This window comes from Podarcis bocagei, assembly GCF_964188305.1.
Source record: "Podarcis bocagei genome assembly, chromosome: 8".
Lineage (NCBI taxonomy): Eukaryota > Metazoa > Chordata > Lepidosauria > Squamata > Lacertidae > Podarcis > Podarcis bocagei.
In genome coordinates, this window is record NC_138133.1 from 31,468,832 (window position 1) to 31,494,434 (window position 25,603).

Consider the following 25,603-nt stretch of genomic DNA (forward strand, 5'->3'; position numbering starts at 1 on the left):
GTCTCCGCCCCTCGCCCCACCCGCTACGCGCTGAGGACGGCGGAAGCTGCAGCTGCAGCAGCAAGGGGAGGAGGTGGGGAAGGAACCGACGGGAGGAGCCGGACGCTGGTGAGCTCGGCTCGGGGGCTGGGTCTCCTTCGGCCGGGCAAGGAAGCGGACGGAGGCAGGGATTTCCTCGTCTGGGGAAAGGGGGGCGGTGCTGCTGCGTCGCTGCTCTGCTCTCCTGGCTCCGACCTGCTGCAGCAAGTGGATGGCAGCCCGGGCAACAAAAGGAGCGGCGGCGCCTCCGGTCTCTCGTCCCCCCCGGGCACCGGGTCAGTCGATGCAAGGGCGAGTTGTTCCCCGCTCCTCCTCCTGGTGCGGGACTTGCATGTGTGAACGTGCGTTGAGAGGGGTAGTAGGGCGAGGAGCGCTTCCTGGGGGGAGGAACACAGGGGAGGGGGGTCGCCCAGCGTGGATCTGTAGGGAATCGGGGCACGGTTTTATTTGTGGGGTGGGGATTTGCCCGTCCCACCCCACTAGCAGCAGCCGGTTTTCCGGGCTAGGGTGCAGCCCCACACTGGAGTAACAAAACAAGCCCGTGGGACGCGCGTCCGAGCCGATGGCAGAGTGGCTTCTCAGCGTCAGGGAGGAGGGAGGAGAGAAAGGCATGCTGAGCAAATGTGCACAACGACGAGGAAACCCTACGGAGCGCTCGCCTTTTTGTAGGAAGAGGGCCAGAGGGTGTGATTTCAAGACGGGCTTGAGCCCCGCTACCTATTTGCTTTGTGGGTAATCCCACCAGGACCCTGAGTTCGTATCTTGGGGTCTGTTTGTTTGTGGGAGGCGCACGAAAGATGCCCGCTGCATAGGAAGGGGGTAGTTTGCAGCTTGTGCTAAGTCTTCCCTAACCTGGTGCCTCCACATGTTTTAGAGCACAGCTCCAATAAACCTTCACCATTGGCCATCGTGACCGGGGCTGATGGAAGTTGCAGCCTCTGGAGGGCACCGGGTCAGGGAAAGTTGATCTACTGCCCAGCAATTATTACCTCCCTGTAGCACTTTAAAACCCCTGATAAGAAAAGGGGCTAACCCTGGATAGTGTAAGTAGTGTGTGCTTTTATTTTAAATGGTATTTTAACTGCTGAAAGGTAGGTTAGTAGTTGAAAAGAAGAAGAAGCCACAAACATAGTCAAAAGCTACATCTAACCTCCAACCCATGAATTTCCAAATGCTAGGCCACATATTTGTAAATGACTTCTAGATGGCTGCACTCGTTTTATGGCTTTGGGGGAAGCTGTGGGGTGCTCTCGACGTTCATTTAGAACAGGGGTTCCATCTCCAGAGCTTTCAAGGGCCTTCTGCTTCAGAATTTGGATGTGCAAAATTCCAAATCTTGACTGTTAGGATCAGATGCAGTCTTTATCTTTTGTGTTACCACGATGACTGTATCCACTCTCTGCATTGTCAGCTTGGTGAATTAAATGGTACATCAGAAATGGGAAGTGCAGTACTTTCAAAATGTTAGTTACACATCGGAAGGTGGTTGTTGTTATTTTTGCCCTGAATTCCACTTGTGAGCCCAGTCAAGGTTGGATGCTGTGAACTCTCCAGCCTGCACGTATCAAAATAGTTGCAGTAGAGCTTGTGGGAAGCTGCGTGCAACAAGTCAACACACTTCTGACAAAAGCCTCCATTTCCCACATAGATGGACTTTTGTATCAAGCTGATTGGGATACATGTGCATATTCCCCTGGCCTTCATTAGCCTTTAAGGGACCAAATACCTCATTGTGAAAAGTCCTGCTCCAGGGGGTAGTTTCTCTTACACCTTCCGTACAGAGAATTCAGAGGTTTTAGAAATAGACTCTTCCTGCGGAGACCATGTTGTTGTCTGAATCAGGAGGGTAGGATTCCGTGGCTAGAAAGATACCATTTTCTTACCATGTTTTCTCTTTTTCTATTATTACAGCTCTGTTTAGTTTGACATCTGAAAGCTGGGCGATTTGAGTCCAGAGGTGAGCAGAAACCTACTCTTCCTGCGGTGGAAGTTACCCATAGTGAACATAATTATCTTTCTAGCATAATTGCAGCCCACATTCCTATCTTTAGCCTATGTGGGTTATTCTGGAGCTGGTAGCCTATACAGTGGTACCTCGTGTTATGTACTGTCCCCCTTGCGAATGCTTCGGGTTATGCACTCCGCTAATCCAGAAGTAGGTCTCCTTTTGCGAACTTTGCCCCAGGATGGGAGCAGAAGTCATGCTCTGGCGGTGCACGCACAACGGGAAACACCATTAGCAAAAGCATGCCTCATGTTACAAGTGGTTTCCAGTTACGAACGGACCTCTAGAACCAATTAAGTTTGTAACCGGAGGTACCACTGTAGCTGCCTCTTGCAAGCGTGTACTGTGTATTAAATCCTAAATATTCTAAATAAATCTAAATTTGCATTCAGGTGCACTGAATTGTGTCGCTTCATTCCAGCAAGAGCTTAAAATACGGTCTTAATATTAGAGAGAAAAAGTTAATAAGTATGAATTCAAGGGCATGGAAGTTTTGAAACGTTCTTAAAAGAGGCTCATATCTTCTATGTTAGTAGCGTTATATTCCAGAGGTGTGCACAGGCCCCAAGATTTGCCTTGTATTTGTGCATCCTGAAAAATAAAATATGCTTCTGAGTTGTTCTGTGCACTCACCACTTCAGTCTGTAATTTGGGTTCTGACCTCTGTATAAAACGAAGCTTTGTGTTATATTCAATAGAATATAACTTTGCCCATTTTGGCCAAAGTGAAGTAAATTTTCAGGTACAAGAGCACTTCTAGAGTGAACTAAGCCTTCCAAATTGCAGACAAGTAGGTCTGAGGCTTTTAGTGCAGGAAGTAAAAGGGATTCACTTTTCCCCAATCCATTATGGGATAGAGAAGTGGGGTTTATCTCTTGATCTCTCTTGAAATAATTAATTTGTGGGTAAACATGGCATATTTTTGCCTGTACATTTTTTTAAAAGTCTGTGGCTTCACACATCTCTCTCTCTCTCTCTCTCTCTCTCTCTCTCTCTCTCTCTCTCCCTCCCTCCCTCCCTCCCTCCCTTTCTTTATGGTGACTGCTTGTGTCTGTGGAGTCCTGAAGAGTTCTGGGTGTGTTTTGCTGAATAAAAGCAACTTAGGAATAATATATATATTTATATACATATATATAAACTGCACCAGCCAATCCTTTTTTTTAACAAAGCAAGAAACAAAAAAGCAATTCAGAATCCACCAGCGTTCCAAAGGCAAAATTGTAGGACAGCCTCACTTTTTGCAGAGTCCATGGATCTAGAGAAACACAGAGATATAGGAAAAGATAGAGCTATATGGGGTGGAAAAGCAGAGTGACATGAGGCTTTTGGGGAGCCTTGATCTGGCTTGGTGTTTATATTGTGCTTCAACTTGGGAGGGGAATTTATCTCATGATCTGGCCCCCACTTGGAGCCAGTGTACACCTCTATTGTTTGCCTGGTTATACATTAGACAACTCATGTCTAGTGGGAAGCCTCAGATCTCAGATGAAATGGTTATATATGTCCCTTATGCAGGATTTAGTTCTTGACGCACATTGGCACACACTGGGGGGGGGATGTGTTTTTATTCATGTATAGGCTGAATCCTGCCTTATATGCATGGGTTGGAGAGTTATGTGGGCTTTTCAATAGCTACTACCATGTGTCCAGATCCTTGTTTATCTCACTGGTAGGGCAAACCTCTTGGGTTAGTATGTTAATAAATTAATAGTTGCAGTTGTTCTTAAAAGCAAAGCAAAACTAGTAAAACCTAAGGAGTTAAGATGTTTAACCAGAATAAGCAGAAGCAAAAAGACAAGTGGAATGGAATCTCAATGTACATTGTTGTTGTTGTTTTTAAATCTGCTGTGATATTATGCTTATACTTTGTTTTTACATATGTAAATGGTTTCCCTAAATTTCATTTTCATTTTCAATTTGAATATTTTTTTCTTGAAAAGTCCTGCATTTCAAAATAAAAAATTATTGCTTTACCTTCTACGCTTTTCAAATGAGCCCTTCCTAGCACTTGAAACAAAAGTGCATTTTAATGGGTTTAAATGATCCACTATCCTATGAAATATTCCATCAAATGTGTTAGTTGCTGCCTTTTGGAATGAAGAGATGTTTGCTCTTCCTGTTATCTAAAACCACCACTAACTCTACCCTGCAAGTATTAACAGCAGTTTAGTAAAGATGAACTATTTAGTCAAGATGGCAATTGTCAGCAGATCTTGCTTGCTTTATAGTTTTGACTGGTTTGCATCCCTTCATTTTCTGTGTGTGGGCAGGGCAGCTCCCAGGCTATTGACCCTTGTAACTTCTTTCTGGGAGGGAGTTTCATATCAAAATTGTTTATTCCCTCACCCATCCTCTTCTTTCTTTTCTGTTTGCTTCGCCTTACCTGCATTCATAGATGTAGCACAGCCTGTATTATGTTTTATTTCTTTTGATTTGTATAAAATATTTTAATGTCGTGCTCAAAGTGAGGAATGGAAGAGGGTCCCCCCCCAATATTTGATCTGTATGCTTGGAAATGTAAACAGCTTGTTCTCACTTCTCACCAGGACGGATAAGCAGCCGTGGGAAGGTGTGCTGAAACTGAGAGACAATTTGCTCACATATGTCTGCTGCAGCTGTGCTGTTAAGGTCCCAGAGCTACTGTTTTTACTATATAGTTCATTTGAACTATCAGAAGCATAGCTGAATCATGGCCCGAATTGTGCACAGTTCTGGGAGGGGCAGTTTGGCTAAGTTTCTCACAGTACATACCTATGCACATTTACACAGAAGTCAGCCTCTGTGTGTTCAGTGGGGCTTGCTCCGAGGTCAGCATGCATAGGATTGCAACCTTAAAACTGCAGGGTTGGAACCAGGGAAGCACATAGGGAAGGGGGCTGGTGGAAGATGACTTTCTCACCCATCCCAATTTTGGGGGGTGGCTCTCAGCAGCCCCTGCTACAGACCATTCAGCAGGACCCCTCTGGGGTAGCATTCCAGTATGGGAGGCTGAGGGGATCCCTGAAAAACGCCTGGAGGCACTTTTGGTGAGTAGAGTGGAAGCTGCCTCTGATTGGGTTTTGGGGGTCCCCCCTTAGCTCTCCTGTATCACAATGCCGTCCTCTTCAGTAGCATCCCCTGAACCCCAGGGGATATATTTTGGAGAACAAGAGGAATGCTCGGAAAGGAGACGGGGAGTCAATTTTCTTTGGCTCTAACCCAGGATTATTTACTTACTAAATTTATATCCTGCCCTTCCTCCCAAAAGAAGCCCAAGGAGGCAAACACACAAATGATAAAACTGTTAAAATCATCTAGAATATTAATGAGCTGTTCTCTCTTCCTCCTTTCCCTCCCTCCTTTCTTTCCTCTTTTTGCCTCTTCTTCTCACGTCTACCATTTTGTCTAGTTCCTCACTTTAATTTCCTTTGTCCAAGATCTGGAAAGAGAGCTGGTTCAAACAGTGAAGCCACTAGTCTGCATGGGTGATGCTGGAAGGTTTAACCAAAGGGAAGCTTCAAGCTTGTTTATTTCTCCACCCCTCTTTGTGTGGGGAGACTCTCTGAACTTTAGTGTTGGAATACTGCCTAATGTCCTCCTGGTTTTTATCCTGCAGCGCCATGTCAACTGGGAGGGTCCGAACAAAGAAAAAAACACCTCCTGTTGACCATTCTCCCGATAATCTTCCTCTGAGAAGTTCAGGGAGACAGGTACCTTTCATCCATTTCATTCACGGGGTTGCAAGCAGGGTTGTGTATTATCTACTTAGGAAATGAAGAGTATTGCAGTCCTATGCATATTAGTCTGCAGTGTCCTGTTGATTTCACGGCCAGGCAGTGATCTTACTTACAAGTTGATGTGCATGACATTTCAGCCTTAATGTTGAATGCGCTGTTGAGTTTTTCCAAGCAAAATTGGGGCTCATCTTTGGCGCCATGTAATGGGCTGTTGTTTTGGACTCTTCCTTGTTTTGGATTGTTCCCTGTTCTCTGTGTGTAGCTAGTTATGACACTTCCTTGGTTTTTATTTTTTCTGCATTTCCATGTGAATGCAAGTTGCATGCAATATTGCTATCTTTTTGAAGGATTTCCCCACCATCCCCGGGTCTAGATTTATTTTGTACTGGAATACCTTTCTATCATGGATTGGAAATCCATGCCTCTCCAGAAGCTCAAGTTTCCATCAGTTCCAGCCAGCATGGCCTGTCGCTCAGAATTATGGGAGTTGTAGTTCAGCAACATCTGGAGGGCCAAAGGTTCCCCATCCTTGTTATGTAGGAAAACACAATCAGTGTAACTGTCCTCCATCACTATTGCAACAGAAAGCCTCACCAATAAAGACTGCTGAATATATCATAAATCTGTTGTGACCTTTTTGTTCACATAGTTGTGTTCTTTTAGGTGAGGAGGAAAGCTGCAGAGGTAGCCGAGGATGATGAAGATGCCTCAGAGAAGAAGTACAGAAAATGTGAAAAGGCAGGATGTACAGCAACATGTCCCGTTTGCTTTGCCAGTGCTGCTGAAAGGTTTGGGCTCCTCTGTCTTCCCCCTTCACAGTCCCAAGGTTTCAGAAAGTGATCTTCAGCTTGATAGATTTCATTTCTGGTTTGTCTGAGTGAATTCTTATGACTATTATTAATGGAGGGAAGTGGATGTACGCTCCTAGGGGAAGGTACAATAAAAGCAGCTTAAAAAGTCGTTAGAAACCAACCAAACAAAAAATCCCAGATATATATTTTAAACCACACACAAAAGATACAAAACAGGTGGAGACCCATTTATCCTCCTGGGAAGTCTTGTTGGAACATTTTCCACCCCCATCATTCAGCCCAGACACTGAGGTCCAGCTCCGAGAGCCTTCTGGTAGTTCCCTCACTGCCAGATTACAGGGAACCAGGCAGAGGGCCTTCTCGGTGGTGGCGCCTGCCCTGTGGAACGCCCTCCCATCAGATGCCAAGGAAATCAAGGAAACAACTATCTGACTTTTAGTAGACATCTGAAGGCAGCCCTGTTTAGGGAAGTTTTTAATGTTTGATGTTTTATTCTGTTTTTAATATGTTGGGAGCCGCATTATCATCATCATCATCATTATAAACTGCTAACGTGCAGTGGCGTAGCGTGGGGAGTGCAGGGGGGCCCGGCCGCACCGGGCGCAACATCTGGGGGTTAGGGGGCGCAAATCCACGGGTTAGGGGGCGCAAATCCACGGGTTAGGGGGCGCAAATTACTTGCCTTGCCCCGGGTGCTGACAACCCACGCTACGCCACTGCTAACGTGTGGCAGTCTACAGTATTTTCAAATTGCAGGACAAAGCGTATCCTTTCGATAAATGTAATCTTTTCTGATTTATTCTGTTTTAGGTGTGCTAAAAATGGCTACACATCAAGATGGTATCACCTCTCCTGTGGGGAACATTTCTGTAATGAATGTTTTGATCATTACTACCGAAGGTATTCTTTCTCTTTTTTGAAGTAATTGCTTTTTTTAAGGGGTGGGGACAGGATGCAACCAAAAGTGTGTTAATTCAATGGCAAAGCATTTTAATCTTGATCTGGTTAAAGAAATAAGATATGGAAGGTAATATACATAATTGCTGTGCTTTGCTACCCATTGTAATTTAATTTTGAAATGAGGCTGAAAACAACAGTGCTGCATTTATAAAGGCTATAAATTGCAGGGGTTTGAATTTATCAAGAAATGTCAATAATGTCTGGGGGATTGATACCCGCACAATAAACCCGTTTTCAAAGCAACTCTGGGCAAAGGCAATGAATGCTTTAAAAGGCAGGGATGGGGGAGTGTATTCTTTTACAAGGATATACAGTCGTGCCTTGGTTTTCAAATAGCTTAGTTCTTGAACGTTTTGGGTCTCGAATGCTGCAACCCCAGAAGTGACTGTTCTGGTTTGCGAATTATTTTTGGAAGCTGAACATTCAACAGGGTTTCTGTGGCTTCCGATTGGCTGCAGGAGCTTCCTGCAACCAATCAGAAGCCACACTTTGGTTTCTGAATGTTTCGGAAGTTGAACGGACTTCCGGAATGGATTCCGTTCGACTTCCAAGGTATGACTGTATTGGCTGCTTGTAGGAAGCTGGACCAGCTAAGTATCTCATGATGACTTTAATAGGCCTTTCTGTCTGTTGTGAACTGCTGAACATTTTGACAAAATGCTCTCAGCTAGAAAATATGCAAAGCAACATCAGTAGACTGGGCAAAAACGGTTTCTTGGAACACAGGCTGTCTGCTAAAGCCAGGTTGCACAGGGAGACCAAGTTTTGATGGAGGGAGGGAAGCTATTCCAACAGTGAAGCCATTGTATAGATTTGGGTATCCATAATAAGTACACCTAATGTATCAGATTAAACAAAATAAAAATCATGCACAATATTGCCTTGAAGTTGAGCTTTGCAACTTCTATGCTTGCTTAGGAAAACAAATACTGTGGCCAGGATCATGTTGTCTTAATACCTATGTTTGGGATGAACTGTCTATTAAAATATACCAAACCACGTGTAGGCGATTCCTTCCCTCTACTTAACATTTCCTTTGTCCCTCCTTTTAGTCATAAAGATGGCTACGAAAAATACACTGCCTGGAAAAGGATTTGGACCAGTAATGGAAAAAGTGAACCTAGCCCTAAAGCTTTTATGGCTGATCAACAGCTCCCTTACTGGGTGAGGGCTTTATTTATGATGACATAACACTGTGAAAGTAGTGCATGTTCATTTTTTATTTTCCTTCGCAGTAAGTGTGTTTGCAGGAAGTGTTAAGCAATGGATTTGATTATTTTTGTTATTGTTTCAACTTTGGGGTTGAAAGTGAAAATAATATGAAGGAAGCATACAATATTTGGCGGCAGGCCACATGTCTTGTGTATTCTGAATGTACAGTGGTACCTCGGGTTACATACACTTCAGGTTACAGACACTTCAGGTTACAGACTCCACTAACCCAAAAATAGTACCTCAGGTTAAGAACTTTGCTTCAGGATGAGAACAGAAATCACGTGGCGGCAGCAGCGGGAGGCCCCATTAGCTAAAGTGGTGCTTCAGGTTAAGAACAGACCTCCGGAACAAATTAAGTACTTAACCTGAGGTACCATTGTACCAGGTTCAAACCCTGGTATCTCCAGGTGAGGCTGAGAAAATCATCTGTCTGAAATTCTGGAAAGTTGCTACCAGGAGACAACACTGAGCTAGCACATGAAAGAAACAAACCATACCTGGTTTAGCATTATGCCTAAACCAGGGATTTTCACTTATTTCACTCCAAACAGACCACAGAGATAAGCAAAGGTTTTTCTGGCTTACTGATTGTGATATGTTTGGAGCAAAGTGACCTCTAGTCTGGATGTAACTTTAAGCCAGAGATTGTGGTTCATTTCTCCCCAGTACTGGTAGGATGGACTGAAGCAGTCATGATCAGGTATAGATGAAGAAATATAGGTTATATGCTGATTATTAGAAAAGAAGGGGTTTTTGATTGGTTGTGGAGCTAACAGAACCTCAAAATGATTATCCTTCTTTCCTGAGATGGGAGTGGATCATGGGGTTCCAAGAACAGTTAGGATTTCAGTTAGGGCAGTTGGAAGCTACAGGCTGAGGAGAGAGAATCAGAAAGGTGAAGGAAGGAGTACAGTAGTTGCTTAATAACCTATATGAATGTAAGATCTGTGCCTTGCAGTTTAGGGAAGAAAGGCTTTCATAAATTAGAAGGCCACGTTTTGTCTACAGGCTGATCATCCCAACAGTTAGCTTTTCACTTCCTGCCGGATGAGCTGCCATGCAGCCCCCCCTTTTGGGGGAATCAGTTGGTTCTGAGTTACCTCTCCTGAGAAAGGAAGGGTAGGTCAGCTCAAAATGCACACTCATATGAAGTTGATGGGGGAAATGTAGGCACGCTTGCATGTCTGCTGCTTAAGAAAGTCTTCCTGAAATTTTGAGAGACCTGTCTCTGATCTTATTAGTGGATTTCTGGATGTACTGAGCAACTTTGTCGTTTTATCTCTAGGTTCAGTGTACAAAGCCAGAGTGTGGGAAATGGCGGCAGCTGACAAAGGAAATCCAGCTTACCTCGCAAATAGCCAAAACATACCGCTGTGGCATGAAACTGAACAATTCCACCAAGGTACCTTCAACCCTCAAATGTACTGAAAATGCAGGCTGGTTTGGTTGTTTCTAGAGGCCAACGGGAGTCCCAGGCTTAGAAAAATTGGGCAATGTTTGTCTGGAGACACCCTTGTACTGCTGCAGTGCACACAAAAGATTTACATGCATTTAAAACTCTATTTAAGGTAGATAAGGGCAAGATGAAATTATACAATTGAATATAAACATAGATGGGAAACGGCTATGTGTTGTGAGTACTTATCTACTTTTAAAAATTTTCACCTATGATCTTTTACTTCTTTATTCTTTCTTTGTTCTTTTTTTCTTTTTTCTGGTATCTTATCTTCCATTTCACTGCTTTATTGTGAATAGCATTTTATAGAGGTATAAATAACTGCAAATATGAAAAGAGACAAAATATTATCTATTTTTTCCCCTTGGTTAGATGTATTTTCTTTTTCTTTTGTATTTTCTTTTGTTGTGAATATGTATGTTGTCTAATTTGTACTTAATAAAAATATTTTAAAAAGAAAAAAAAAAACACTCTGTGAGGGTGGCACCAGAAAACTGGCAGGTGGGTGGAAAAGCTTGACACCTTCTTCCCTGGCCACTTTTCCACTCCACCCCTTCCCAAAGCTGCCTTTCTCTTGGGGTTTTTAAAACATGCCATTGAGTGGAATGTGTAGTTTGGCCCCAAGTGTCATGGCTTTTATTAACAGAAGTCCTGCCATTTCTTCAGTCTTCCTCTTACATGCAAGTCAGAGAAGCTACCCTGTTGTCTGAAAGTGTGGTATTTATTTCAGGTGGAAGGCCCAGACCATTGCTCCATGCCTGAAGATCTGGTAAGCAATGTTTTAGGAAAGTCCTGCATGTGGTATCAGAATGAATTGTAACTGTGAGAAACACAGAGGTGCAGGCTTAGTAGTAAATACTATTTGGGTAAGATTCTGACTTCGGAACTGAAGACTTTAAGAAAGAGCCTAGCTGTTGCCTAAGGAAAAGGCCAAAGACATCTCAAGCTATTCAACTTATTACGGTTGATGTGATTACTGGTTTAATGATTGGTATATTAGGGTGTTTGTGTGACTAGAATTATTGAACTGTGTTCAAACTGTGAGGAGCACCTGTATTTTATTTCTTTTTTTAAAAGGGCAAAACAGAAAAGCTCTACCTACCTTGATAGTTGCCCTTGCAAAATCTCAGCTCTCAGACTACTGCTGTTTTGTTAGTGCAAATCACCTCAAATTGATGGATGGTTGACAGCCACATCACCTAGTCCCATATTAGACTTCTGACCAATTAGAGTAAGCTACATTGCTATGGGAAAGGCATTTCCATGTAGAAGCTTCCCTACACTCCTGGAACAGCAGTCAGAAATGGCCTGTGTCTTTTAAGTGTCATTGGGACTGAGAGATAATATGATAACAAAAGCTTTAATTCTTCTTCCTGATTCTTTCCTCCACTCCTTCATAGAGAGTTGCCGAAGTTTCAGATCACTGGTGGTATTCCATGCTCATCCTTCCACCTTTGCTGAAGGACAGTGTGGCTGCTCCTTTGCTGTCTGCATACTACCCAGACTGTGTGGGCATGAGCCCCTCTTGTACCAGTACTCACCGGTTGGTTGGTGAATCCAATGCAATAAAAATGGAGCACTTAAAGACTCCACCTACTATAGCTGGTAAGCGACGAGTACTTTTCTGCTTTCTTCTAGTAGCTATTGATAGCCTTATTTTCCATGGTACGAGAGTACTTTTTCTATATGAACATTAATTAGAATGTCTTGTCTTCTCAAGAATGAGACTGACCATCAACCATGTATACTTTGTAATATTTGTGCCGTTTATATTTGTGAGCATGCAGTATAAGCATATTCTTCCTGTAAGCAACACTTTGGTGCATATGCTCAAGGTCCACTAAGGAGTTTTGGGCACAGAGGAGATATGTAAACACCATAAATAATTGTTGTAAGCAGAAGCCACGGTTCTTATACCCAGTATTATCCTAGTATATGTTGCAGGCACCTGTAATCGAGTTCACATTTGTTTACATGCCCTAGAGCTTTGTGCTGTTTTATTAAGCTACCGTGATGGTTCACGGAGATGCTACACGCAGCTCATTCCGTGTTGTATGTTGCCTTCCAGGGATGAACAAGTACTTCCAGCCTTTCTACCAGCCCAACGAATGTGGTAAAGCACTGTGTGTGAGACCAGATGTAATGGAACTAGATGAACTCTATGAGTTTCCAGAATATTCACGAGACCCCACCATGTATCTAGCTCTGAGAAACCTCATTTTGGCTCTGTGGTACACAAACTGCAAAGTAAGCCTGGCTGAATGTTTGCCCCCAAAAGATTATCATCTTACTTTAAAAATATATCAACCTAAACTTCCCTTGTCCTGGTTTCCTTCTCCCACTTGCTCCATAGACAAGACCTTCTCAGTCATTATGGTTTTTGCTTTTCAGTGGGGGAGGACCCCCCCCCAACCCACCCCATTTCAGTCCTGCTGGCCCTGCAGCAATTGGGATTTTCTAGAGCAGGGATGGGGAACCCGTGGCTCTCCAGATGTTGGACACCTGTCTGCCCAAGCCAGTATGGCCAATGGTCAGTGATGATGGGAGTGGTAGTCCAGCAACATTTGGCGGGCCACAGGTTCCTCATCCCTGCTCTAGAAGTCCTGCTGCAGCGGGAGGGTGGAACTCTGCTCATGGCAAGACAAAAGGTTGCAGTGACTGACCAGGCCGTGCCTTTGGAGCAGATGAAATAAAACATCACAAGAAACCCTCCATCTGCTGAGGAAAACAAGGCTTCATGGTGAGGCCTGTGTTCCTTTCGTCCCTCCTTAAGTACGCCTTCACAATGTGATCCAGATTCCCAGGTGTGCAGATGGGGATTTTCCATACAAAGCTGCCCTGCTTCATGCTTTTCAGTACACAGGTACATGACTGGAATGGTTGTCACTTTGTTGATCTGGGAGATGTAAATTAGCTGTTGAGCTTCACCATCTGAAGGACAGTTTGCTATATTGTTCCAGCAGCAGTCAAATCCTTGCCTCTCCTCCTTTCCCCCAATCCTTCAATGCACAGGAAGCCCTAACCCCTCAGAAATGTACGCATCACATCATTGTTCGAGGCCTTGTGCGCATTCGCTGTGTGCGGGAGATGGAGCGAATACTTCATTTTATGACCAGGAAAGGTCTGATTAACACAGGGGTCTTGTCAGTTAATCCCGACCAACCTCTTCTGCCCAAAGACTACCATAATGTAAGTATTTTAAAATACAGAGTACTAATAAACTGGTTCTAGGAGATTCTGATGGGACAAGGAGGGTGAAGGGAGAAAGGATTCCTTTTAAGAGTAAAAAGTGAAAAAAGAATAAAAACTTTTAAGAATAAAACTTACTTTTAAGAATAAAAAGTGAAAGGGGTTGGCCTTCTAGGACCTCTTGGTCAGTGTCAAAACTCTTCTTCAGGGGCTCATGGCTTCTCAAGAACTGTCAAAATCGGCACAGACAAAATCGTCTGCTGTCGTTCAGCTCAGGCTAGGATACTTTCTCTTCCCTGTCCTCATTTTAGGTTGATATTGAAGCCCTTGCTCAGCTTCTCCTAATGAAACCCTTCAGCAGTAACAGAATTTTATCTGAACAATGCTTCAAATTGTTCTGAGATTTGCTTAGAAAAAACAGTCTTGCTAGTCTCAAAAGAATGCCAGCATCCCTAGTTTACTTTTCTTCTTCATTTAAGAAATCTGTCATTGTGGTTGGGGCTGGTCCTGCCGGATTAGCAGCTGCAAGACAGCTTCAGAACTTTGGAATTAAGGTAAGACCTTTTCAAATAAAGTATAGCATTTCAACATTTCTGTCTCCTCCTCTTCTGGCAGATCTACACTTTGCTGCTGCTACCTGAGTAAGAAAAAGAAAGGGCCTGTTCTCAGAGTCCAGATGTCCTGGAAAAGTGCCTTAGTTTGTGTCAAGGCTGAGCTTGAAGTAATTATGAGGCTAGGGTTTGTTGCATGATTTGTTGCAGCTTATACACAGTGGAACGCCCTCCCATCAGATGTCAAAGTGATAAACAACTACCTGACATTCAGAAGACATCAGGGAAGTTTTTAATATGTGACATTTTAGTGTATTTTTCATCTTTGTTGGAAGCCGCCCAGAGTGGCTGGGGAAACCAAGCCAGATGGACGGGGTACAAATAAATTATTATTATTATTATTATTATTATTATTATTATTATTATTATTATTATACAGTATTTGGGCATGGAGAATGGTAGGCATAGCTTGTCTGCTCACAGTATCCACCTTTTAAGGAGGAACTTAATGTCTTCACTTGGTAGACGGATTTTCTGCCTCTGAGGTTTAGGATTCACCAATTAAAAACTTGGTGAACTCCTAGCATAATGTTCTATTATTGATTGACCACCTTGGCATTATTTGGTTAACTGTGGAAAGATTTTTGCTCCATAGCAGTGTTCCTTATCACCACTGCTCCTTTTGTATGTTGCAGGTTCTTGTGCTAGAAGCGAAGGACAGAATTGGGGGCCGCGTGTGGGACGATAAGACTTTAAAAGGGATCACTGTGGGAAAAGGGCCACAGATAGTGAATGGCTGTGTCAACAATCCAGTAGCGCTAATGTGTGAGCAAGTGGGTTTGCATTTTTATTCATGAAAACATTGTCCTTCTGAAGCTTAATATGCACTGATCCTTGTAAACTTAACTTTCTTATTAGAGAGGTTTTTCAGGCAGCTCAGAATCCACATCCCACTCTAGCTACAGGTGTCTTGGGTCACTTTGGGAAAGTAACTGTTCTTCAGCTTTGTTTTACTATTTGTGAAAGAGATACATTAAAGGTCTAATTGTAGGGTTGTAAAGAGGAATGAGATAATGAAATGTGGTTATACCATCCTTAGGAGCAGGAAGTTCTACAAATAACATTTGAAAACTTTGCTAAGTGTTTCAATCAGGCTTTATGTTCATACATTTTTCTTCTTCTCTCACATGATACTTTGCTTGAAATAATACAATGAGTTACCTCACATATTTAGGGAAGCTAGCAATTTGCTGTAAAGAACAGAATAATAGTCTTTTCAAGCGCTAGTCCACTTACTACTTAGAATGGTGATTCTTCAGAGTTGATGCTTACTATAATAAATGAAATAATTCTGATTCCTGTAATATAAAACCCTCAATGAAGATGTTTAGCTTTTATTGGTTGGTTGGTGTTGACATCAATGAAAATTGCGGTCCTTTGGGAGGGATAGAAATTTAACAAATAAACAATAAAAATTAAGGTTTGCATCCCATGACAGTAACTGATTATCTACTTCCCCCACGTTCAAAATCCCTGTCTTTTAAAGCTGGGCATTAAGATGCATAAAATTGGAGAGAAGTGTGATCTGATCCAGGAAGGTGGAAGAATAACTGACCCTACTATAGACAAGCGCATGGACTTCCATTTCAATTCTATCCTTGATGTTGTAGCAGACTGGAGAAAAGACAAAAATCAGCATCAGGATATTCCTCTTGGAGGTAAGTAGAAACAATGAAGAGCCACACGGCACATAGTGCAAAGGAGCACCTGTAGAAGTCGTCTCAGATATTTGTGCCAGCTCAGCTTTCAGTTCTTGTATTTTGTTGCATTTGAATGACCTTTGGCAGAAGATTGTGGGCTGCTCAGAGCAATTTCATTAGGCCCAGGGGGCAAACAGGATTTCCTGGGCCTAGTACCCTGTATGTCGCTATTGGCAATGACTGTTCTTCTGTTACTAATATGAACAGTTATTCTTAATACATGGAAATGATTTAATAAGCATTTATTTAACAGATTTTTAACCTGCCTTTCTGAGTTCCTGCCCTCACAAGGCGTTTTGCAGCAATTGCAAATAGTTCAAATACCATAATTATATAACAGATACCGTATTTTTCGCCCTATAAGACGCACTTTTTCCCCTCCAAAAATGAAGGGGAAATGTGGGTGCGTCTTATGGGGCGAATGCAGACTCCTTGGCTTCAGCGATAGCAACACGAAGCCTCCGAAGCCTGCGCTCCGGAGGCTTCGCGTTGCTTCCGCTGAAGCCAGGAGAGTCTGCTGTTTGAGGCTGGCGGTGGAGGAAAGCAGCGCTTCCCCCATCGCCAGCCCCAGAGGATGGGGGGCAGCAGGAAGGCGCGCGACGCCTTGCTGCTACTCTCCAACCCGGGTTTGAGGCTGGCGGTGGGGAAAGCAGCGCTTCCCCCATCGCCAGCCCCAGAGGATGGGGGGCAGCAGGAAGGCGCGCGACGCCTTGCTGCTACTCTCCAACCCGGGTTTGAGGCTGGCGGTGGGGAAAGCAGCGCTTCCCCCATCGCCAGCCCCAGAGGATGGGGGGCAGCAGGAAGGCGCGCAACGCCTTGCCGCTACTCTCCAACCCGGGTTTGAGGCTGGCGGTGGGGAAAGCAGCGCTTCCCCCATCGCCAGCCCCAGAGGATGGGGGGCAGCAGGAAGGCGCGCGACGCCTTGCCGCTACTCTCCAACCCGGGTTTGAGGCTGGCGGTGGGGAAAGCAGCGCTTCCCCCATCGCCAGCCCCAGAGGATGGGGGGCAGCAGGAAGGCGCGCGACGCCTTGCCGCTGCTCTCCAACCCGGGTTTGAGGCTGGCGGTGGGGAAAGCAGCGCTTCCCCCATCGCCAGCCCCAGAGGATGGGGGGCAGCAGGAAGGCGCGCGACGCCTTGCCGCTGCTCTCCAACCCGGGTTTGAGGCTGGCGGTGGGGAAAGCAGCGCTTCCCCCATCGCCAGCCCCAGAGGATGGGGGGCAGCAGGAAGGCGCGCGACGCCTTGCCGCTGCTCTCCAACCCGGGTTTGAGGCTGGCGGTGGGGAAAGCAGCGCTTCCCCCATCGCCAGCCCCAGAGGATGGGGGGCAGCAGGAAGGCGCGCGACGCCTTGCCGCTGCTCTCCAACCCGGGTTTGAGGCTGGCGGTGGGGAAAGCAGCGCTTCCCCCATCGCCAGCCCCAGAGGATGGGGGGCAGCAGGAAGGCGCGCGACGCCTTGCCGCTGCTCTCCAACCCGGGTTTGAGGCTGGCGGTGGGGAAAGCAGCGCTTCCCCCATCGCCAGCCCCAGAGGATGGGGGGCAGCAGGAAGGCGCGCGACGCCTTGCCGCTGCTCTCCAACCCTCCTGCGGGCTTTTGCAGGAGATGGGGGAATTCCCCCACCTCCTGCAAAAGCAGGCAAAAGCCGTGCGCTCTTTAAAGGGGCTCCGCGGCTTCTGCTGGCTTTTCTACGAGGGGGGGAATTCCCCCACCTCCTAGAAAAGCCTGCAGGAGCCGTGCACCTTTTAAAGAGCGCGCCGCTCTTGGGGGCTTTTCCCCAAGCAGGGAGAAGGGACTGACTGGCCCTTTCAGTCCCTTCTCCCTCCTAGTCGAAAAGCCCGCAGGAGTCAAGTGGGGCTCCTGTGGGCTTTTGCGGGAGGTGGGGGAATTCCCCCACCTCCCGCAAAAGCAGGGAGAAGGTCTTGGAGTAGCGCACAGGCTGCGTGCAGCCTGTCCGCTGCTCCCAGAGCTGCGGGGGGGAAATCATATTTTTTTCCTTGATTTCCCCCCCTGAAAACTAGGTGCGTCCTATGGGCCGGTGCGTCTTATAGGGCGAAAAATACGGTAATTATGCAGTAAGTTTAGAACATTTATGTAACGTTAACAGACAGCAGCAGCAACTCAAATGGGGGAAATAGCTTTACGTCCTTTATGAACAATATCTCCCTGAAGAACAATAGCCAAGTGACAGCAGTAGATGTAGTGACATCATAAAGTGAATAAATTACTTGGAATACATTTTCCTCAGCCCCTGTTTTATTAATATGCAAACTAATTGACATTTTTAAAACTCCTACAACCAACCAACTTGGATTTCTTTAACCAAGTGACAGTCCCAGAAGAGATTATCCCAAATTGCACACAATTAGCAACATGCAGGAATTATTTCTGAGTATAGAATCTGGGAGAGTTGTAAAGAGTGTGCTGAGCCCTGAAAATAAAGTGTCTTGCTGTGGCCTAGCAGTGGTGAAGTTAATAGGCTGGTTTGCAGTCACTTTAAACCATAGTTGTGAATGAATGTGCAATGTGCTGGTGCACAGAATGAAAATCATTGCTGCTTAGCATTATTCCTGCTGCTGCTGCATTGCTGGCAGCTAATTTGACCAAGCATTTTGTCCAGATACTCGTGGTTTCTCTCTCTCTAAACAAACAATGAACTGTAACCAAGGTTTGTCCTCTACCTACCATTTAAGTTTTGTTGAGGAGGAAACAAACCATGAGCCTAGGTTCAGATGCTAATGTTAAGCCAAACCATGGCTTAGCTTCCAGCAGTTCAGCAGAAACAGGGGAGGAATGAAGCAGTCATGTTTTTGCTCCGTGCCCCATCACCCTTTAAATCACAGTGATGTGCAAACCAGGCCAGTGTATGAGTATGTTTGCTGGTAGCCCACATGTTTGTGAGAAAAGTGCTGCCCGACAATTAAGGAAGGACAAGGACTTTAAAGTGCTATCAGTTTCAGTGGAAAATACGTTAAGCATGCATTCAACTCTATTTTGAAATAGTTGTCACTTAAAAGTGTGGAACTTCATGCCCATAATATTTATATTTTGACGGGAGCAGCGGGAACTATTCTGGTAGAGCTTCATTTTAAAATTTAACAAGAACACTTAAAAGTAGGGTGAAATTGTAAGGAAAAAATGATTATTTATTGATAACGATTGGATATATTATTTGCAGATAAAATCCAGGAGATCTATAAAGTTTTTATTCAGGAATCTGGTATTCAGTTCAGTGATCTCGAGGAAAAAGTCCTTCAGTTCCATGTCAGTAACCTTGAATACGCCTGTGGCAGCAACCTCCATGAGGTGAGCATGGGATGGACTTGTGCGACACTCAGGTGTTGAGTGTTCATACTGTTCAGTGAAAAGAATTCTGTTCTCCTTACAGGTTTCTGCACGCTCCTGGGATCACAATGAATTTTTTGCTCAGTTTGCTGGAGATCACACGCTCTTAAACTCGGGATACTCAACAATAATTGAAAAAATGGCTGAAGGCCTGGACATTCGGTTAAAGGTTCCAGTAAGTAACTAAAAATGGACAAGAAGCCAGTTTGCTTTGATGTACCTTGGAGTAGTTCATCTTCCTAGTGTTTGGCTTGGTTCTCTTTGTCTTGGAACATACAGATGGTAGTTAACCGCTTGAATTTTCCAAAGTTATTTCCAGTGGTGTCTCATTTATTAATCTGCTTTGGAACATATGAATGTTTCTTCTTATTGCTTATGCCTTCACTCTAGAACATTTTCCACATTCAGCATACTCAGTGTGTATTACAATATATCTATTGGATTTTTTATCTCAGGTAGTCAGAGATTTGCCGAAGATGACTGTATGAACTAGGTAGGATTTAGAATGCAGGAGCAAAACTTTAGAATCCATAATGCATAAAAGCAATGGAGTGAGTTTCAGCAATGGGGTGCTCAGATTCCCACCAGTACATAAAAATCTCTAGTGGAACATTGCTTGCATCATTCTCCTGATTGATCCTTCACATAATGCATTTACTCTTGAGCAAAATAAAAAAATTCCTTCCAGTAGCACCTTAAAGACCAACTAAGTTAGTTCTTGGTATGAGCTTTCACGAAAGCTCATACCAAGAACTAACTTAGTTGGTCTTTAAGGTGCTACTGGAAGGAATTTTTTTATTTTGACTATGGCAGACCAACACGGCTACCTATCTATTACTCTTGAGCAGTTAGCTTAACACTCCTTCCCCCATGTCTTTCATTGAGAACTCTTCTGCTATGAAGCTTACGCTAATGTCTTAGTGTTATGGATGATATTCAACACTGTGCAGGTGAAATTGCCCTTCCTGTTCTTCCACATGCACCCCCATCTCCTCATCTGCTCCAAAGGGTCCATCTTCAGAGCTGATTTGAGGAAAACGCAGGGGCTATAGGTGGAAGGAGAGGCAGTGCTTTTGTATAAGCAGAAGTCTGTTCCACTTGTAGATGAAGCACCACCATAGACAAATAAAGTGGTACCTCGGGTTAAGAACTTAATTCGTTGTGAAGGTCTGTTCTTAACCTGAGGTACCACTTTAGCTAATGGGGCCTCCCACTGCCACTACACCGCTGCCATGCAATTTCTCTTCTCATCCTGTAGCAAAGTTCTTAACCTGAGGTACTATTTCTGGGTTAGCAGAGTCTGTAACCTGAAGTGTCTGTAACCCGAGGTACCACTGTATGTCTTTCACAACTCTGAATTGTCTTCTTGTCAGGTTCGCAGTATAGACTATACAGGGGAAGAAGTCCAAGTGACTGCAACCGATGGAACTCTCTGGAAAGCACAAAAGGTGACGTGTCTCATCTTTCTCAACTTCTGCTATATATTTTCAAACATCACAGTAAACATCTTGTTCAAAGTGTTGTGTACAACTGGCTTTTTAAGGACTTGATGCCTCATGTTAAGGGGTAGCTTTCGCTGCAGCAGCTAAACAAGGGGTGGAAGTGAAGTGAGTTTCTCAACTTATCAAGCAGGACAGAGCTATTTATTGTGTTTCAGATGCCATATCACCAGCATACCTGCTTCCTGCATCCTTACAGCTGTAATGTGAATTCTTGACACATCTTTACATTTGTGCTAAGGAGCCGGTTGTGGGCTGAGTGCTGGGCAGGCGGTGAAAAGTGTGGGACAAAGTATCAAGTTGTCTTAAAAGCATGAAACTGAGGTTTTTATTACCTACCTGGTGCCAAACCTTCCCAACCTGCCTGTGTTATGTTGAGCTACTTCAACTGTAGTATAATTAGGACTACTTTTCTCCCACCAGGTTTTAGTTGCTGTACCTCTGACTATTCTTCAAAAAGGCGCCATTCTGTTTAACCCAGCCTTGTCAGAGAGAAAAATGAAAGCTATCAATAGTTTGGGAGCTGGAGTCATTGAGAAGGTAAGAGTGCAACTTTTATATGACGATGTGAAGAGCAGTATGAGTGGCATTTGGTTTGTACCCTATCAGATTTGCTTTCCATAATTGGATCTGCTCAGAAATAACGAGATGACAAAGCATGGGTACATAGCAGTCCTTCATAAATTGAAATAAATAATCTTCAGGGTTTGTGATGGGTAACCAAAGTCTGCCTGTCCACCAGCTCTTGCAAAACAGATTAAAATTATGCCCCATTAAAACTGAAAATTTCCTCCATTTTGCCAATTTGAATCTCAGGTCTTCCATCACCCAACTCCTCATAGAAAGAAATGCAACTTAATTTTGTTTCCTGTGATTTGCACAGACTATCTTGACCAGAGTCTACCTACTATTAGTTTACAACAATCAGTAATAGCCCAATCCTATTTATGTGCAATTGCAATTATATCCTACTAGGTTCACTGAGGCCTACTTCCAAGTAAGCGTGCATAGAATTTCAGCCCAAATCAACAATGAGGTCATTCTTGTCTTTTTTCCTCTAGATTGCACTACAGTTTCCATATAGATTCTGGGACAGCAAGATTCAAGGAGCTGATTACTTTGGCCATGTTCCACCTAGTTCCAGCAAACGTGGACTCTTCAGTGTTTTCTATGACATGGATCCACAGGTACACATTACCTGAAGACTTAACACTGACCCTAATTGTTCTTCAAATAAGGAAACATGATGAGCTTTAAAATCACTTCTCTTCCCCTACCACTCTAGGAATTCGCCACCATTTCATAGTGCGATTAGTTTAAGATATATTTCTGGCAACTTTCTCGTTTTTTAAAAAAACAATTGCTCATTACAAGACAGAAGCTTTGAAAAGTGATGTGATACACTCAGTCAAGCAGAAACCTAAAAGGTGCCAGGAATCTTTCTTGTTCTATGGGTTGGCTAACATTAGTTTCAGAGAGGCTGTTAGAGAGTCATTTAGCAGAACTACAGTAGATAAAATGTAAGTGTCCATGTTTGTGTCTTGTTCTCAGCGTAAATGCAGTGTTCTAATGTCTGTTGTTACGGGTGATGCTGTGGCAACTATGAAGAACTTAGATGACAAGCAAGTGCTGCAACAATGCATGATTGTGCTCCGCGAGCTGTTTAAGGAACAGGTAGGTCTGTTTGTTTTTATTGACTCAAGCATAGATGAGACACCAGTTTCAAGTCTTTCACACTTAACTGAATTTATTAATAGTTGTAAATGGCTCTGATATTTGCATTATATGGATATATTTATTAATAAATATAATGTATAATAATTATAGTATATAACAGATAGCAACAAAAAGAGATTCATGATGCGACTAAGCGTATTGTCAAACTAAGTCATAGGAGTAAAGCAACTGAAATAGACTTTGTAAAGGACTGTACTTGGTATACGACTAACATTGGATATCACTCTAAATGTCATTAAATAAATCCGGATTTATGTATTCTAAACAAGAAATAAATATTAAATAGGATGAAAGAAATGAAACAGCAGCTTGCTGAATTTTCAATAGTTTGCCTGGGAACCATGTTTGTTGTGGCTTCCATAAACGGAAACATGCTTAATTCTGCATCAGACCACTGGTGCATATAGAAGCAGTTTTAGAATAGAATCACAGATTTGGAAGGGACCCTGAGGGTCATCTAGTCCAACCCCCTGCAATGCAGGAATCTTTTGCCCAACATGAGGCTCAAACCCATGTGCCTGAGTTTAAGAGTCCAATGAACTAAGCTTTCAGATAGGAGTTTTTTCCCCAGTCTCTGGAGAAGCCAGGAATTGAACTTAGGACCTGTTGCATGCAAATTCATGACACAGGACTCTACACAAGGATCTACAAAACTGACTACTTAAAAAAGGAGAGAAAACTGTCCTGACATGTTTCACATGGCTAGGCCCCCTAACCAACACTTTGATTCTCTAGCTGTTTATAATGGGACTCTCCATTGACTTTAACAGAACAACTTCAGATCATGTGACCAGTCACTTAGAGCATCTGTGTGTGTTGATCTGGTGAATATATGTGTTCACAGATGGGTTGTATGCATTTCATAAGTAATTCTTTGCCTATTGTTGTAATCCAGGAAGTGCCAGACCCAGTCAAGTACTTTGTTACACGATGGAACAAAGATCCTTGGATCCAAATGGCATATAGTTTTGTGAAGACAGGGGGCAGCGGTGAAGCTTATGACATCCTAGCAGAAGACATACAAGGAAAAATATTTTTTGCTGGAGAGGTGAGATCTTGATTATGTACACTAAATAAATTGAATTAAAATTCTTCTAAAATAAGATACAAGCTAAAATAGGATGGAATGTATTCAGGGGTATGTTCAACTTAGGTTCTATTCAGAATAGACCCACTGAAATTAATAAGCCTAAATTAATCGTGCTTACTTCAATGAATCTACACTGAGTAGGACTAGTGCTGGGTGCAATCCAGTCTCTGAGGAAGCATTGTAGAAAACCAGTGAAATCCAGTTACTAGTGTGCTGATCTGACTTCAGGTCCTTTAAGAATATAAACAGCTGTTAGACTGGTTGTTCCGTCATCTGAGTGGCAGCAACTCTTCAGAAAAAAAACCTGTGTAGGGGATTATACCTAGGACTATTATTACACACACACACACACACACACGAGAGAGAGAGAGAGAGAGAGAGAGAGAGAGAGAGAGAGAGAGCGCCATATCAATCTCACTTCAGGCCTTGGTTGTGGGGTTGAAACTGGTTTTGTTGTGCTGCTGATGACATTCACCATGATGTTCCTGTTACTTCTCCTGGAACTCTCGAGGCACAGGATACTACATACAGTGGTAGTATGTGACTGGGCAAAATAATAATCTCTGTTACGAAAATTCCCCAACATAGAAAAAAACATCATCATGGGTCGTGATTTATTTTTAAGGTATAGATACGTAGACTATTTCACATGTATCCTTGGTAAAATATTGACACTTCCTGTGTGGGTTTATACCAGGCTTCCTCAACTTCTGACCTCCAGATATTTTTGGCCTACAACTCCCATGATCCCTAGCTAGCAGGACCAGTGATCAGGGATGATGGGAATTGTAGTCTCAAAACATCTGGTGGGTCAAGGGTGAGGAAGCCTGATTTATACGTATTATGTGTCTGATGAGTGTAGTTTTATGATCATATAAGAATCCCTCACATTATGTTTCTCTTTTTAAATAGGCCACAAACAGACATTTTCCACAGACAGTTTCTGGAGCTTACTTGAGCGGTGTTCGAGAAGCAAGCAAAATAGCAGCATCTTGAATACTACACTACTGTTTACAGATTTTCTTTTAACAACTTCCTCAAATTCAAAATTTCAAGTTTCAGGGTTACTATTATTGCTCAAGTGGTGCTTAATTCTTTGGTACCTAGAGACAATCCTTTTTTCTTCCACTTTTTTCATCTTTTCCATGATGTTGATGTTTTATCAGCACAGCATGCTAAAGGAACTGTTATTTAAAAACACTACCAGCAGATATTCAAGCTCATTAACCTCAGAACTTCATTTTTGTGACCTATTTGAGATAGATGATTTATATTGTCAAAGGGTGAAATGTCAAAGGGTAAACGTGCTGCAAGGACTGTTAAATAACCCACGTTTTCAGATAGTGGGTCAACAAGATGGCAGGTGACTCCAATCATGCTTTGAAAAATGTATTCTTTTTAAACTAAATTGTTGGAAGTGTTCACAAACAATCATTGGGCTTGCTGGTGATTTTTTTTTTTTAATGAAAGAAGATATAGAAAACCAACCCTAACCATTACTTACCCAGAGGAAATGTCACAAAAGCATCTCTTAATGTGTATACTAGGATGAGAGCTTAGTATTTGCTCATCATGTAGATGGACCAGAAAAAAATGTTCGTTTTGTGGCCATTTCCTTTTTGTGTGCAGTGAAATTTCTAAATCATAGCAGCTGTGTAGGTGCAGTCATTTATATAATTGTGAAAGCATGTTGAAGGTCAGGTAGTTGAGCGAACCATTCAATTTTCTTGCTTAAAAATGAGGTCAAATGATTACTTTTTATGAAGGGTTAAAATTATGTAGCCTCATTTTAATGGGAAAGATTTAAGTAGACTCTGAAATCAGTGAGACTTGAAAATACTTAATGAGGCTGGGTTGTACCCATAGTTGTGAAAAAGATTTAACTAAATAATTCAGTTTTAAGTAGTTGAAGATACTAATGTATACACATAGTTCATTCATCAGCTAACTTTTGCTTTTCATTATCAAAAAATAAGAGTGAGAATTTCAATATGGAAGCATGGGCAGTTTTACTTTCTAAAGAAAGCCTCAGAAGATGTGTGATTACTACCCCTGTGTGTTTTGCTATAATGATGATATATGGCCCTGAATATCTTACTTTGTAACATGCTGTTAGGAAATCATCAAGCTTTTCTTTATAGTTGCACTGCTATTATTTCACTAAGCTGCTTAATAGGAAGTATAACTCTCTGAGAGCTTATAGTACGAAATGTAAAGTATGAAAATGGAATGCTG

The 25,603-nt window shown here is 43.2% G+C and overlaps 1 protein-coding gene across 3 annotated transcripts; it reads left to right on the forward strand.

Annotated features, from left to right (window-relative positions):
• The first annotated feature begins 95 nt into the window (after nt 1–95).
• On the forward strand, nt 96–24,417 carry KDM1B (lysine demethylase 1B). 3 transcript variants are annotated; one of them, XM_081206263.1, is made up of 22 exons: nt 96–357; nt 1,951–1,993; nt 5,638–5,733; nt 6,424–6,548; nt 7,383–7,472; nt 8,585–8,696; nt 10,033–10,149; nt 10,934–10,972; nt 11,604–11,808; nt 12,272–12,450; nt 13,216–13,392; nt 13,872–13,946; nt 14,639–14,776; nt 15,490–15,661; nt 18,876–19,003; nt 19,086–19,217; nt 20,416–20,490; nt 20,965–21,081; nt 21,603–21,728; nt 22,093–22,215; nt 23,174–23,326; nt 24,281–24,417. In XM_081206263.1, exons 3-22 carry the CDS (start codon nt 5,644–5,646, stop codon nt 24,362–24,364), a joined length of 2,457 nt encoding a protein of 818 aa, XP_081062389.1. In that variant the 5' UTR covers nt 96–357; nt 1,951–1,993; nt 5,638–5,643; the 3' UTR covers nt 24,365–24,417. The 3 variants fall into 3 exon arrangements, with proteins under 3 accessions (XP_081062389.1, XP_081062388.1, XP_081062387.1); XM_081206262.1 differs by having other exon boundaries at nt 96–314; XM_081206261.1 differs by lacking the exons at nt 96–357; nt 1,951–1,993 and having other exon boundaries at nt 5,287–5,733.
• The last annotated feature ends 1,186 nt before the right edge of the window (nt 24,418–25,603 follow it).